The sequence below is a fragment of the Bufo gargarizans genome, chromosome 4, assembly GCF_014858855.1.
Source record: "Bufo gargarizans isolate SCDJY-AF-19 chromosome 4, ASM1485885v1, whole genome shotgun sequence".
In the NCBI taxonomy this organism is placed as follows: domain Eukaryota; kingdom Metazoa; phylum Chordata; class Amphibia; order Anura; family Bufonidae; genus Bufo; species Bufo gargarizans.
This window is the reverse complement of record NC_058083.1, coordinates 492,474,531-492,488,028: the sequence shown is the minus strand read 5'-3', so window position 1 is coordinate 492,488,028 and position 13,498 is coordinate 492,474,531. Positions and strand designations below refer to the sequence as shown.

The 13,498-nt window shown below is 42.7% G+C and overlaps 1 protein-coding gene across 1 annotated transcript in view; it reads left to right on the top strand.

The window, feature by feature from the left end:
* TTC7A (tetratricopeptide repeat domain 7A) overlaps positions 1-13,498 on the top strand; it is a 367,921-nt gene that overhangs the window by 300,986 nt on the left and 53,437 nt on the right. The window contains exon 20 of the mRNA XM_044289765.1: positions 368-570. Coding sequence (XP_044145700.1) covers positions 368-570 — 203 coding nt within the window. The remainder of the gene's footprint in view (positions 1-367; positions 571-13,498) is intronic.

The window sequence follows — 13,498 nt, the reverse complement described above, 5'->3', positions numbered from 1 at the left end:
AACTGCCGCGATCATGTATGAACGTGGCATCTAAGGGGTACAACGATGGGGGGCGGTGCAATCGCTGCTCCCAGTCATTGCACCCACCACTTACAAAGAAATGCGATTCACAAAGAAGTAATTTGTCCCAAAGCAAATGTTTTGGTAAAATTCGGCAAAGCAGCTGAATCGAATTTTACAATACTTCGCTCATCTCTAAATATCAGTATTGTGTGTATTGCTATCGAGCTTGCAGATGTTGTGTGACAGTCTGTCAGTCACGTCTGGTAGTTGACACCGATTCCCCTGCATGTTTGTAGAGCAGCAAAAAATTGGTCGAAATTAAAAATGAGTTATTTATTGTACTTTTTTATCCTTTATTGTGTAGCTGAACTCTTTATGGAACAACAGCATATGAAAGAAGCAGGCTTTTGTATCCAGGAGGCAGCCAGCCTTTTCCCCACATCACACACTGTGCTGTACATGCGTGGGAAGCTCGCGGAGATGAAAGGCTGTTTGGAGGAGGCAAAGCAGATATACAATGAAGCACTAACAGTCAATCCAGATGGAGTGAAAATTATGCACAGCCTGGTAAGTTTGTGGGTTCTTAGCTCCACTCATTGTGTAAGTGTTTTAGGACTGCAGCTGTGAGTCCATTGTTGCATTGATTGTGGTGCGGTAATATTAAGTCATTTTTAGAAGGAGCGTTCGCTGTTTGTGTGGTGTGTTTTTTTTTATAAATCGTTTTCGTACACTGTTTAGGAGAAAAAAAACGCTAATCCCATTAGGAGATAATCGAAAATCACATGTGTTCTTTCTTGGCCAATACCCTATGGCGGCGGCCATTTTGTAAAGTGGAAAAAAGTTCTAAAAGGCAGTCGATCCACTTAGAGCTAGCGGCGTTACCCCACTGGATTGATAGGCTGTGAATATGGAATGCATTCTAGGTTAGTAAGTACTGTAGATTCCTCGGTGTGTCCTACCAGCAAGACTTAATGGAGGCAGCCATTTTCCAACCTATTTTATGACGGCGCAGCCTAGAGGCAGTGGTGTAGCTATAGGGGGTGCAGAGGTAGCAGTTACTACCAGGCCCAGTAGTCTAAGGGGACCCAAAGACCCTTGTAGTGCATAAGAAGACACTGGTATTATAGAAAGTGCATGCTGGTCAAGTTGCACCTCTGGCTGGAGGGAAGGGGTTAGGTCAAGAATTTGGCAAAGGGGGGGGGGGATATTTCAATTTTTGCCTCAGGCAGCAGGAAGGCTATGTGCTTCCCTGCACTTGGCCAAAAAGCACTGACAGAAGGGGGCCCAAGCTGAGCTCTTGCACTAGGGCCCATGAGCCTTTAGCTATGCCCCTGCCTAGAGGGGTAAAAGTGAGGCATTTATGAGGTATGAATAATAGAAATATTAGTGCCTAAAATGTCTGTACACGGTGTACAGGTAGACGATGGACTTATAAATACAACCACTATATAGACCCCCCCCTCCCCCCCACTGATCTGATATTGGTGTCTTATCATGAGGATAGGCCATCAATATTCTTAAACTGGAGAATTCTTTAAAGGGGTTGTTCATTTGAAAAGGTCTGAGCTGCAGTACCAAGGACAGTCACTATGCAGACTGTGCCTATCCTGGAAAATGGCTTTGTTGATCTATTAAAATCTTAACCTGAAGTTTCCTTTAAAAATGAATTAAAGGGGAGCCATAACCTCTCCTGACATGTCTGTTATAGCAACAACTTGCATTTCCCATGTATTAACAATTCTGGAGCTTCTATTCTTATAACTCTATGATGTTCCAGTCCAGGAATGAATTGCTAGCAGTTTGTAACGAAGGTCCATACGGGGGTTACCAGTTGGGAGTGTGTCCCTGCTCAGTCTGACATTATCTAATCAGTGCTGCCAGTGTCAGACTGTGCAGGGACACCCCTCGAACTGGTAACACCCAAATGGACCTTAATTGCAAACTGCTAGCAATTCATTCCTAACTTCAAGCAGGAATAATAAAATAAAAAAAGATACATCATAGAGTCATAAGAATAGATGGTGTTATCCAGTTAAAGAGGTTATCCAAGATGTATTATGCCCCCCCCCCCCCCATATGACCGGGCCCCTCGCAGAGCTTGTACTTACTTCGCTCATCTGGCACCCTTATCACTTCCGATGCCAGTACGAACACTGCTGCATCTCCCCGTTACACGGATTAAAACATCTGGCAAGGGGGGGTGGGGGGGGGACAGCCAATAGCAGGCCGCAATGGGAACGAGCCTCCCTAGCACCTGACGCTAGGGAGGCTTGTTCCCATCACGGCCTGATATTGGCTGCCCCCCCGACGCCGGTCTTAAATAACCTATAAAAGTTCAGTGCAGAAAAACTTGGGTCGTTTCTCATAGACAGCAGACCGCATTTTCAACTTGATGGGATCTAGTGTGTCTGAACAGTCAGTATCATATAAGGTGTAACCTTTCCAGGCCCAGTATATATCCCCCGGTCAGATAAAATTACTCTACGAGCAACTATTTCTGCCTGGTGTCATTTCATCGCCAGGCTTTAAATAGCCCCATGAGTTCTACTTAAGCTCCCGCTCTGAAACGTCGTTCAATATTTGGTTTCCTTCATGTATTACGAGTTGAAGTGAGGGCCCGCAGCTTAATTTGCTTCTTTCATAATTGAGTAAGCGATAGCGTTGGTCATAAAACATTTATGTGGGAGCACATTTCATATCATATGAGATACCAGAACCCTTGCCATAAGGTTACTAATCATTAATCAGGTAACAAGTCAACCATTCGGTGCCCCAATTGTGTTAGACAATTAACGTTACGGAATACAGTTCGTTATAGAAGCCAGCTTAATATCTTTTGTGTCTGCGAGTCATTTTGGTGTTGGATAACCACTTATGCCCATTAAACTTTCTGTGTCTATAACCATCAACGGCATTGTTAAAGGGCAAACGTGTGTTAATTTCCTGAGAATATGACACCAGCTCTCCGCGGAGCATTGTTCGAGATGGGAAGACGGGATTTGTCTTGGCCTTCAGTGAGATAACCTTTGCAGGAGTGTGAAGAGTTTTTTTTTTTTTCTTCTGCTTCCAGGAATCCAATAAGTTTGTCATTTTGGATTATGTCATAGACAGGTCTTCGTGACCTTACCGAGCCATTGTAAGAGCTGGACTCATTTACAGATATAATACACTGGAATTAATATGCAAACTGTATGGTTTCACAAACTGCACAGGAAGATTAGGACTTGCTATTTGGACCTAGGCTTAGGTTTGACTATCCAGGAAAAGATTGATTATTGTATCAATGGATCTAGGAGCCAGGGTCCTACTATTTCTCCTCATGCTTATTAGGCTAAGTTCACACTTCAGTTACTTGGTCAGTTATTTCCATCAGTTATTGGGAGCCAAAACCGGGTGTAAGTCAAAATCACAGAACAGGTGCAAATCTTCTCATTATACCTTTATCTCTGTGTAGGTTTCACTACTGGTTTTGGCTCACAATAACTGACCAAATAACTGAAGTGTGAACTCAGCCTTAGATGTGAGGAGTCTTATAGGCCATGCCTGCTCCTCTGGGTTTCTGGGGAAAGAAATCCGGCTGTAGGATTTAGTTTAATCAAATTTCAGTAAAGACAAATGCACCATTTTTCAACATAAACTCTCTACTTTACAGTACACTTTGTCCATCTGACAACAAGCTGTCATATTCCATTATTAAAAAATGTCTTAGGCTGAGCTGTGAGCCATGAATGCACCGCTTCCTTCACCGCAGAGCCTTGGCTGACTTGCATATGATTTGCCACATAATCCACTGTCACTTTATATGCACGCTCAGGATCAGTTCATGTGCACACTCAATGTTGTCATCAGTTCTGGACGAGTATCCAGCTATTTCTTCATGGCTGACATTTGTGCGTCCTTCCTTCATATTCACTTCTTCGTGGCTTTCTCCATACTGTGCTGAGGCAGACTGGGAACTTAAAGTGGCCCTATTTTGTAGTTGGGTCCAAATTAATGGAGGGCAGGGCCAGGAATATCATATTGTGGCACATTATACCACCCCAACAGAGCCGAATACCACAGTCCATCACAAAATACTGCCAGCAGCACAAAATAAATCCACAAAAACTTCCACTGGCTGGCCGTAAGGAGGGCTCAGACGGCCCCCTGGCCATGGGCCCACCGGGAATTTCCCTGTAAGGTCAATGGCCAATTCGCCCTTGATACTGTGCACAAAGTTCTCAATAAATATCGGTGCTTGGCACATGCTCAAAAACACAAAAACTAAATACTGCACACTGATCTTATTTTGTGCAACTAACAAGTGGGACAACCATTGTTTCTATAACTGTATTCACCCGTAATAGCCTTCATATATGGTCAGAACTCAAAGAAATTAACTTGCAGACTCCCTGTGTCACTGGACATTGATTATAACACCTAGGGACCAGGTTAGCCTTGAAACAATCCAGTAAAATTAATCCCTGTTAAAAAGGGGACCCAGGCTTGAGATTGCTGGTAAGAGGCTCAAGTCCAAAAGCTGCTTGGTTGGAGTGGATATCAATATATAAATGTGAAAAAGAAAAAAAGATCCAGAACTCAGAGACAGCAGAAAACTAGGATCTGATAAAGTGTAGTTATTGAATCAATATAAGGCGTGACTTACTCCACTTTAGGGCACATTAGATGACACATCAACTTAGCGCCCTTCCTCGATCGCTAATCACCCTCAAGGCTTATTTGTCTTTTTATCCAAGTTGAAGATGGTGATCCAATGGGTAGAACCTGTATGGACCACTGAGGATGACAAGACCAACAAACCCTGAGGTTGATAGGGGTAAGTAGATGTGTCATCTACTGCTTCCTAAAGTGGAGTAAGTCACCACTGATACTGCCTCGATAACTACATTTTATGGTATCCTAGTTTTCTGCTGTCTCCAAGCCTTGGATCTTTGTCTTTTTACAGTTATATATGCATACAGACATAACTGTCAATCACTGAGTATGACCGCCCACTGGACTCCTAAGCATAGAATGAGCAAACATGGGATGGAACATGGTGAACAAAGAGGATTATATCATTATAATTGTTGGATTTTTTTTTTCCTTTAACAAGGTTAAATTAAGAAAACAAGGCAAAGAAAGATCATCCCAAACAGGCCATGATATAGTAATTGTACAAGTAATTAACATCCCGAGGAACCATGTTCCTTACAATATCGTTCGTCCAGAACACAGTGATGTGTCTGGTCTCGGGGTCAGCAGCTTACACACTGGCTGTTTTATACCCAGAAGGAGGTGTCTGTACCAGCTGATAAATAATGCAGTCGTGTGTAAATGTGTTGTTCACCTCATTGGGTTCTCTCTTTATTGCTCTTGTTAAAAGAGAAAAAAATAGCATCCTCCAGGCTGTGTCCAGCTGCAGCTGCATTGCAGATAAACATGCTGCTGAAAGGAAAGCTTTAGTGTGGCCATAGATTAAATGCTTGACAAAAACGATCATCCTTCAGAAGAGCCAGCATCTTGCGCTATCTGTTCCTTTCTATAGGCTCTGAATATCCAGACAGGTTTGTCTCTGAGAATTGGTAGGCTATGGACACCTTAGGGGGAATTTTTAATAATTGCATGTTACTAATTTTAGGCTAAAGTTATTTTTTCAGTTGGTCTTTATTTTAAAAAATGTCAAGTTTTTCCTCTACTGCTTTCACTTTCACAACAACTACAGATTGCTGCTTTCTGTTTTATACTGAATTCATCAAGAAGCTGCTGGATGTGTAGCCCCTAATCTCTGAGCTCCTGACAGCTTTTAAACATTCATTTAAGCCATATTCTTCTTAATGTATCTTTTAGCTATGAGTGTTTAAGACTCAAAGCTCACTCAAAGGAAAATGAGAAACCTGAAAAGGAGAGTCCTCTGAAAGATGTCAAGAAGTCTATGCCAGAGCTTGTTAAGAAGGGGTCTGGAGATGGTGGCGCTGAAGGTGGAATATGTTTCTGCTGAAACCGTTGATGGGACTGATGTGGATGCAGACGCCAAGGGACTCACGGCAGTGGGTAGCCAGGACCTGGTCCTGAAAAACGTTCCCACCGCCTACAAGGCCTTCCAAATAGCCAGCGGCCTGCTGGGGAAGAAGTACGACGGGATGGATGACCAGTATGTAGATCCTGTATCCTACTGTGGGTTGGCTCTCATGAGTCCTGCACAAAGGGAGAGCAATGTCCCGGCTGACCCTCTAGAGGGAATGCCAGAAGATAAGGAGTCTGTTAAAGACACTGGTGTTCCCCGTACCTCCAACCTTGATAAAAAGGAAAAGAAGTTAAGAGGGCCGGTTTATACCCTGTCCGAGAAGGATGAGAAGGCTCACAAAGTGAGTGGAGACAATAAAGAGACAACAGCTGAAAGAGCTAAGGCCGATGACTTGGAGTGGGACAAATCCTCAAAAGTTGCAGAGATCAAAGAAATGTCTGAAGGAGAATCTGCCGAAGTGGAAAAAGTCACTGAGAAAGCAGAAGACTCTTAAACTGCCGCCAAAGCTGAGGAAACCACTGCTGAAGTAAAGGATGAACTTGAAAGTGGAACTTAAGTTTGTTGCAGAGCTAGCAAGTCTAGAAGCAGAAATGCTGAAAAAACTAGAAAAAAAGGAATGGTGACAAAGTGGACGTTCCTGGAAGGCGAGAGCGAGACCAGAGAGTAAAACAAAAGTGTTGGACCATTAAATGGGCACTCTAGTCCCTTAGATATTTTCTACTAGGTAGAAAGCCAGTATTAGTGACAAGCCAAATTCAGCTTGCCTGGGCAGGGCAGAATAAGAGGTAAGAGGTAAAAAGGTGATACTTACCACATATTCCAGGGAGAACATTGAGCCAGAAGGTTGGAGGATAAGGCGGATACCCTGTCGTGAGCATCTGGTGGGTGCAAGTGTTAACCCCCACAGGTTTGAACAAAGGGGGGGGGGGGGTATTTAGGGCTGGATTTTACTTGGATTGGGAGCTAGGTTGGTAGAGGAAGCTGCCAATCCACCCCTCCTATTCCAGGGCAGATTTTCCCTAGCATGATGGATCCCCAGGTGTAATTAGCTGGGATCATTACTGGGGAGTAAAAGCCCATCCCAGACTGTCAGTCGGGGGCGTGGTTGCAAACAGAGGTAATCCCCCACACTCCATACCCTTTTTACTAACCACTCTTTTCAGTTTCCCACCCTATAGCTGTTGGTAGACCCAAAAAAAGAGGTCAACTATGGATCAGTCCCTCTTTCTCCAAGGACCCCATAGTGGGTGCTGTGGTATGTATGCGTCTGCAAACAAAGTTGTATTACTTCCTGCTGGCAGAGGGGAAGAGAAAGCTGCTTTATCCACAGTCCGGACTCAGAATTGCTGCAAAAACTACTCAGTGAGGTAAAAGAAAGGAAAAACTTTCATTTTGGATGGGACTGAGAGTAGTTTCCACCATGAACATTAAACGCAAAGTTATTACTTTTCACTTACCAATGAAAAGTTGCGGTACGTAAACCAATTGTCTCATTTAGAAGGATCAATAATATTAAGGACAATAGAGTAGAAAGTTGTTTTAGGGGGAATGCAAACAAATGGTGAGTTCACCATATTCCCAAGGGTAATATTAAATGCGGCCAGTGCACATGTTGCCGCTATTTCAAGTTTTACATTGTTTATGTAAATTTTTGTTATTTTTCTATTGGAAAAACTATTGTGCCCGATATACATGCTTTAATGAACATCAAAATTCGATTCATACTGGAAAGGGTCATCACAATAGCAAAATCGGGAGCCTTCAGTTTGCGGGTGTTGAAAGATTAGGACCCCTGGAATATGGGGTTGACAGGCACAATGAACTGCTGAAACAAGAGACTCAATGAATATTGCAATTCAATGCACTGGTACCGCTTGGTCTGAATAATTTGAGCATGTTTATTGATTGATTTAAGCTTTTCTGTGTATATTAAGCATGTGTATGTTTATAGACTTATGTATATGTGTGCATTAATTGTATGGAAATGTGACGTATAGGGGAGTGAATATTTATAGTGTGGACATCACTATGCAATAGGGCCACAAAGCGTGCAACAACGCAAAACGGCCATCACCTTCTCTTATATAGCTCTTGTCTGAACTGTGATTTTATGGATATCTGAATAAAGAATATTGTTTTTATTGGAGAGTGCCACATATTTGCTATTTTATAGGTGGAGTTTTGAGCACTGGATCATAGAGCACCACATTAAACTAAGATGGGTGTTTCCATTTATGAGCATAAAAGGGTCTCTGAGAGTGAGTGCTATGCAGTGTTAACCTCAAGCCCCTTTTGGTATATACCGTATTTCTTGCTCCATAAGAACCACTGGGCCATAAGACGCAACTAGGTTTTAGAGGAGAGAGATAAAAATATATATATATATTTTCATCAGACCTCAGATCAGACCCCCAATCTTCATCAGAGCTGAAATCAGTTTCCCAATCCTTATCAGACCTTATATCAGAACCCCAGTCTTCATCAGACCACCCAATCACATCCCCAATCCACATCAGACCCCTATTCAGACCTCAGTCTTCATCATACCTCAGATCTGACCTCCAGTCTTCATCAGACCTCTGATCAGACCCCCAGTCTTCAACAGACCCCCAAATCATACCCTCAATCCACATCAGACCTCAGATCAGACCCCCAATCTTCATCAGAGCTCAAATCAGTTTCCCAGTCCTTATCAGACCTTATATCAGAACTCCAGTCTTCATCAGACCACCAAGTCATACCCCCAATCCACATCAGACCTCAGTCTTCATCAAACCTCAGATCAGACCTCCAATATCCATCAGACTTCAGATAAGACCCCCAATATTCATCAGACTTCAGATGAGACCCGCAATATTCATCAGACTTCAGATTAGATGACCCCCAATCTTCATCAGACTTCAGACCAGACCCCCAATCTGCATCAGACTTCAGACCAAACCCCCAATCTGCATCAGACCTTGAAATTAGACCCCCGATCCTAATCAGACCTCAGGTCAGATCCCCAATCTTCATCATAACTTAGATCAGACACCAAACCTTCATCAGGTGTGACATCAGACCCCCAATTGTCATCAGACTTAAGATCAGACCCCCAATCTTCATCACACCTCAGATCAGACAGACCTGTAGTCGCACAGCGTCTGGTCATAGTGCACTATGTCCTGACACTGTACGCAGTAAGTACTGTAGGGATTTGCTCTGGTAGGCAAGGTAGGCGGACACAGTACAGAGGCAAGAACACAGTAGTAAAGCAAAAGTTCAGTGTTTATTCACACAAAAAGCAATAAAGCAAAAACAACACTGTTCAGAGTCCTAGTGTTAATTCACACCACATAAAGTCCACAGCACAAACGTGTCAACTGGCGGACTGTTTTGTCCATGTCAATCCACAGCCATCCACAGAAGGCTTTAGGGCGCCTGATTTTCAGCGTGCGGCTCTCCAGCACGCTACCAACTGGTTGGAACACAAGACCACAGTGCTTCACAGCTCCACTATGAAAATGCAGGGTATTCCACACACAGCTGTGACTGCTGGCTGGGTTTTTATTCCCAGCCCAAAACCTGGCCTGGAACATGGGGAACAGCCAGCCACCCTGCTCTTTGGCTGCTTTCAATAAGAACCGGACCGGATCGGCTTTACAGCCACACTAAGTAAAAAACACAGTGTCAGCCAGCCTAGCTGCTGCTGACACACTAAACTACCAGTTCCTATCTCACCAAGGCCAGGAACCTCGGTGACACGTACCTTCCGTCAATGACTGATCCCTGCGCCTTCCTACAGTACACAGTGCAGTGTGGTGGCAGCAGAAGACCAGGGACCAGTGAGTAAAGTCAGAAGCTATATTCACCTTTCCCCGGTCCTTCTGTATACTAGTAAGCGCTTCCATAAGCACTCCCTTTTCCCCATACTTTTGAGGGAGAAAAGGTGCGCGTTATGGAGCAAGAAATACGGTATATTTTTTTTGTTTTCTGATTGAACAGTTTTACTTTTTACTATACCTTCTACGTGGGTCTAAGGCCTCGTTCACACTTCAGTGTTTGGTCAGTGATTTCCATCAGTGATTTGTGAGCCAAAACCAGAAGTGGAGCCTCCACAGACATGAGGTAGAAGGGAAAGATCTGCTCCTGTTCTGTGTTTAGAGCCGCATCTGGTTTTGGCTCACAAATCACTGATGGAAATCACTGAATAAACACTGAAGTGTGAACGAGGCCTAACAGTCAATGGATCTTAAATTGTTTGAGCCTACTGACTGTCCTGAATTAGATGGCAATAGGAATAAATCATCATCCATATCTTTTCCAAACAAGGACATCTCAGGGCCTGGCACGTTGGCGGCACTGGCCTAGAACATTAATCTGGTATTCGGCTCTCATAAACTTATGTCTTATATGTATTATATGCAAGTGCTTGGCCAGACGTAAGGGTTCTGTTTTAGTAGCATGAACACCTGAAATATTGATAGGATATGATTTCTGAAATTGGTAAATAGAGCAGTAATACCACAAATATCCGGATGCAGATAACGCGTTCCCACGCTCTGACATCGATCTACATTAACAATCCTGCCAGCACAAGATAATTGAGGAGCATTTGATGGAGCCTGTCTAAACAGAAGTAAAACACTTATTTACGTGCCGTTTAGGTTTCAGAATTTCTGCCTTTATTATATTGTGTTGTGCTTGTAATTAAATGACTTCTCTGTCCAAATCATAAGAAATGTTCTTCTTCTATGTTCAGTATAGGGTAATAACATTTGGGGGGGAAAATAAGGGGGGGCTCCAAAATGGAGGCTCACCTTTTTGAATTGTGCTAGGATAGGCACAACTCTATTGTAGACTTGTCAAAGTTGAAGTCCAGTATGCCAAGGAGTGCTGCCGCAGGTCCAGTGCCTCTGGTGGAGATGCCCAGTCCGCTCCAGAGAATAAGTATAAAGGAGAAGAAAAGTACTGCTTTGGCGCACAGTGATCGAAGATGGCTGGAGGATATTTTCAGAGCTTCTCTTTATTGAACGTTGAAAATAAATAAATAAAATAAAACAACGTGTTTCGTTGTTTTATTTTATTTATTCATTTTCATCTTCTAATTATTCCAATAAAGAGAAGCTCTGAAAATATCCTCCAGCCGTCTCAAAACAGTACCTTTCTTCTCCTTTGTCCTGATCTGTATGTCAGAAGAACCTTCTGCATTTTGCCTAGGCTGCCATGTTGTTTATACCAGCGTTTCTTAATGTTTTAAAGCCAAGTACTTACTACTGCCAAAAATTATACTAAAATACGAAGTGTATGATCATACACTTTCAGCATGTTAAAATCACATCATATTACTGCATTATAACACCCTGGAGACATGTTGACCTTCTGGGCTGCACCTTCCATAGGATGAAAACCTAGGGTTCATGCAGCTTTGTTGCCTAACGAGCAAAAAATTTAAGGGTACCCATCAGCAGGACCAACTTTATTAAACCAGACATACTGCCTGGGAGGGTTGATCCTGCTGATGAAAATGATACCTGCCTTGTGAAAATCGGTTTTAGCGTTACTGAGAAATTATTTTTTTTGCCATTTTGCAAATGATAGCTTCAGTGCACTGAGGGGCGGATCCTATCTCTCGGTGACATCATCTCTTCCACTACAGTCTTGGCCACACCCTTTTGTGCACCGAATGCCTCATTTGCATAAAGATTATAAGTCTTTTTGCTCAGGAACGCCATAACCGATTTACACAAGACATGTATCGTTTTAATCAGAAGGGTCACCCCCTACCAGGCAGTATGTCTGATTTAATAGGATTGATCCTGCCGAAGGTCCTCTTTAAAAGGGCTGTCTGAGGTACGAAAAAATGATCTGCTTTCTACTCCAGAAACAGTGCCACTATTGATAATGGGCTGTGTTTGGTATTGCAACTCATCCTCATTTATCGGAATATGACTAAGCTGCAGTCCTGGAAACTGCCCATGAACAAGAACAGCGCTATTTCCTGAAGAAATGGAAAAAAAAAATTCTTATACTAAATTACTTCCACCATGTTTGTTTTGTGTATTTTAAACCAGACCAGTTTTTCTAATGTTCACTTATACTGAATTGCAGAAGTGCAGTGCATTGCAAAAATAAGTAGTCCCTGCTATAGGATCCATCCCTGGCTTGCTCACCTTCCCTGTCCACTGTTACTCCACATTAGAGACCAATGGAGGAGGAACCAGGAAGAAGGTTATGATGTCTCCCTTGTTCCCTTCAAGGAATTGGGATGGGTGTGAACAAGCTCCAAGTTCTCCTGTACTGGAATAGAATGGGGAGATGTGGTGGTGGTTCGGGACAAGATGGAGTATGTACTGTGGGTATTTTAGTGGGTTTTTCGTTCACATACAACCATGTAATTTTGGGCAGGAGATCAGAGGTATGTCACAGAGCGGAGACAGTCACCTGCTTTGTGAGCATATGTCGTTATTTCTTATGCATACGTCTTAAATCACTTAATCCTTAATTATGTTTTCTAAAGCTTTGAGCAAGTACAGATTATTCCTTATTAATATCCTCCCACTGAGAAGTAGTCAAATTCAGAGTGACGCGGTACATTTTCTGTTGATTAAATTATATGGTGTGTTTTATTCAATGTTATCCTTTGAATCAAGGAGAGGGTAGTGGGTGTGCTTAGAGGTGAGGGGTCCAATAACACATAATAAAAAGTGTACCCCCTTCTGATGAAGGATGTATCCCTAACATCACACCCCTAACCAGCTGAGACAGTAGAACTCGATGTTTGTTTGCCCCCCTCTCCTTTCACAGTCCTCAAAGGGGTTCTCCAGGAATTAAGAAAATGAAAATATCTAAAAATTACTTTATTATAACTATATTCCCAAATATCTTTCATTAGTTATAATGGCTTTCTTGGTCTGGGGAGCAATCATTAGGAGAAATAAAATGCCTGCTGTCCTATTAGTGCACACAAAACGTGTCCTAATCACATAGCAGGAGACAGCCACATCCCCACCTTCTCTCTGTACTTCATGTCTCCTCATGAACTCCATTCCTATAGAGATTCAACTGAAGATCATATTAAACAGTATTCAAGACCATAACCTCTGACAAGCAGAGCAGAGAGGAGGATGAGGCAGCTCTTTAGCTCAGTGTTCTAAAGTTATTTGTCCTCCTGTATGAGGACAGGTTTTGTGTGCACTAATAGGATGGCGGCCATTTTATTTCTCTCAATGATTGCTCCCCAGAGAAAACGAGCCATTATAACAAATGAAAGGTATTTGGGAATTTATTTATAATAAAGTAATATTTACGTATTTTCATTTTCTTAATTCCTGGAGAACCCCTTTAAGTTGATTCTAAATTAATGGATGCAGTCAACCTGGCCTGATCTCCCTCTCTTCAGGTACCTAATTGCAGGCACATAGCCAGTCTCTCTGTGGTCTAGAAGTCAAGGAAACGCAGAAGCAGCTCTAGATATATCATTTTGCCTTTGTAGGTTTGGAGGGCTTG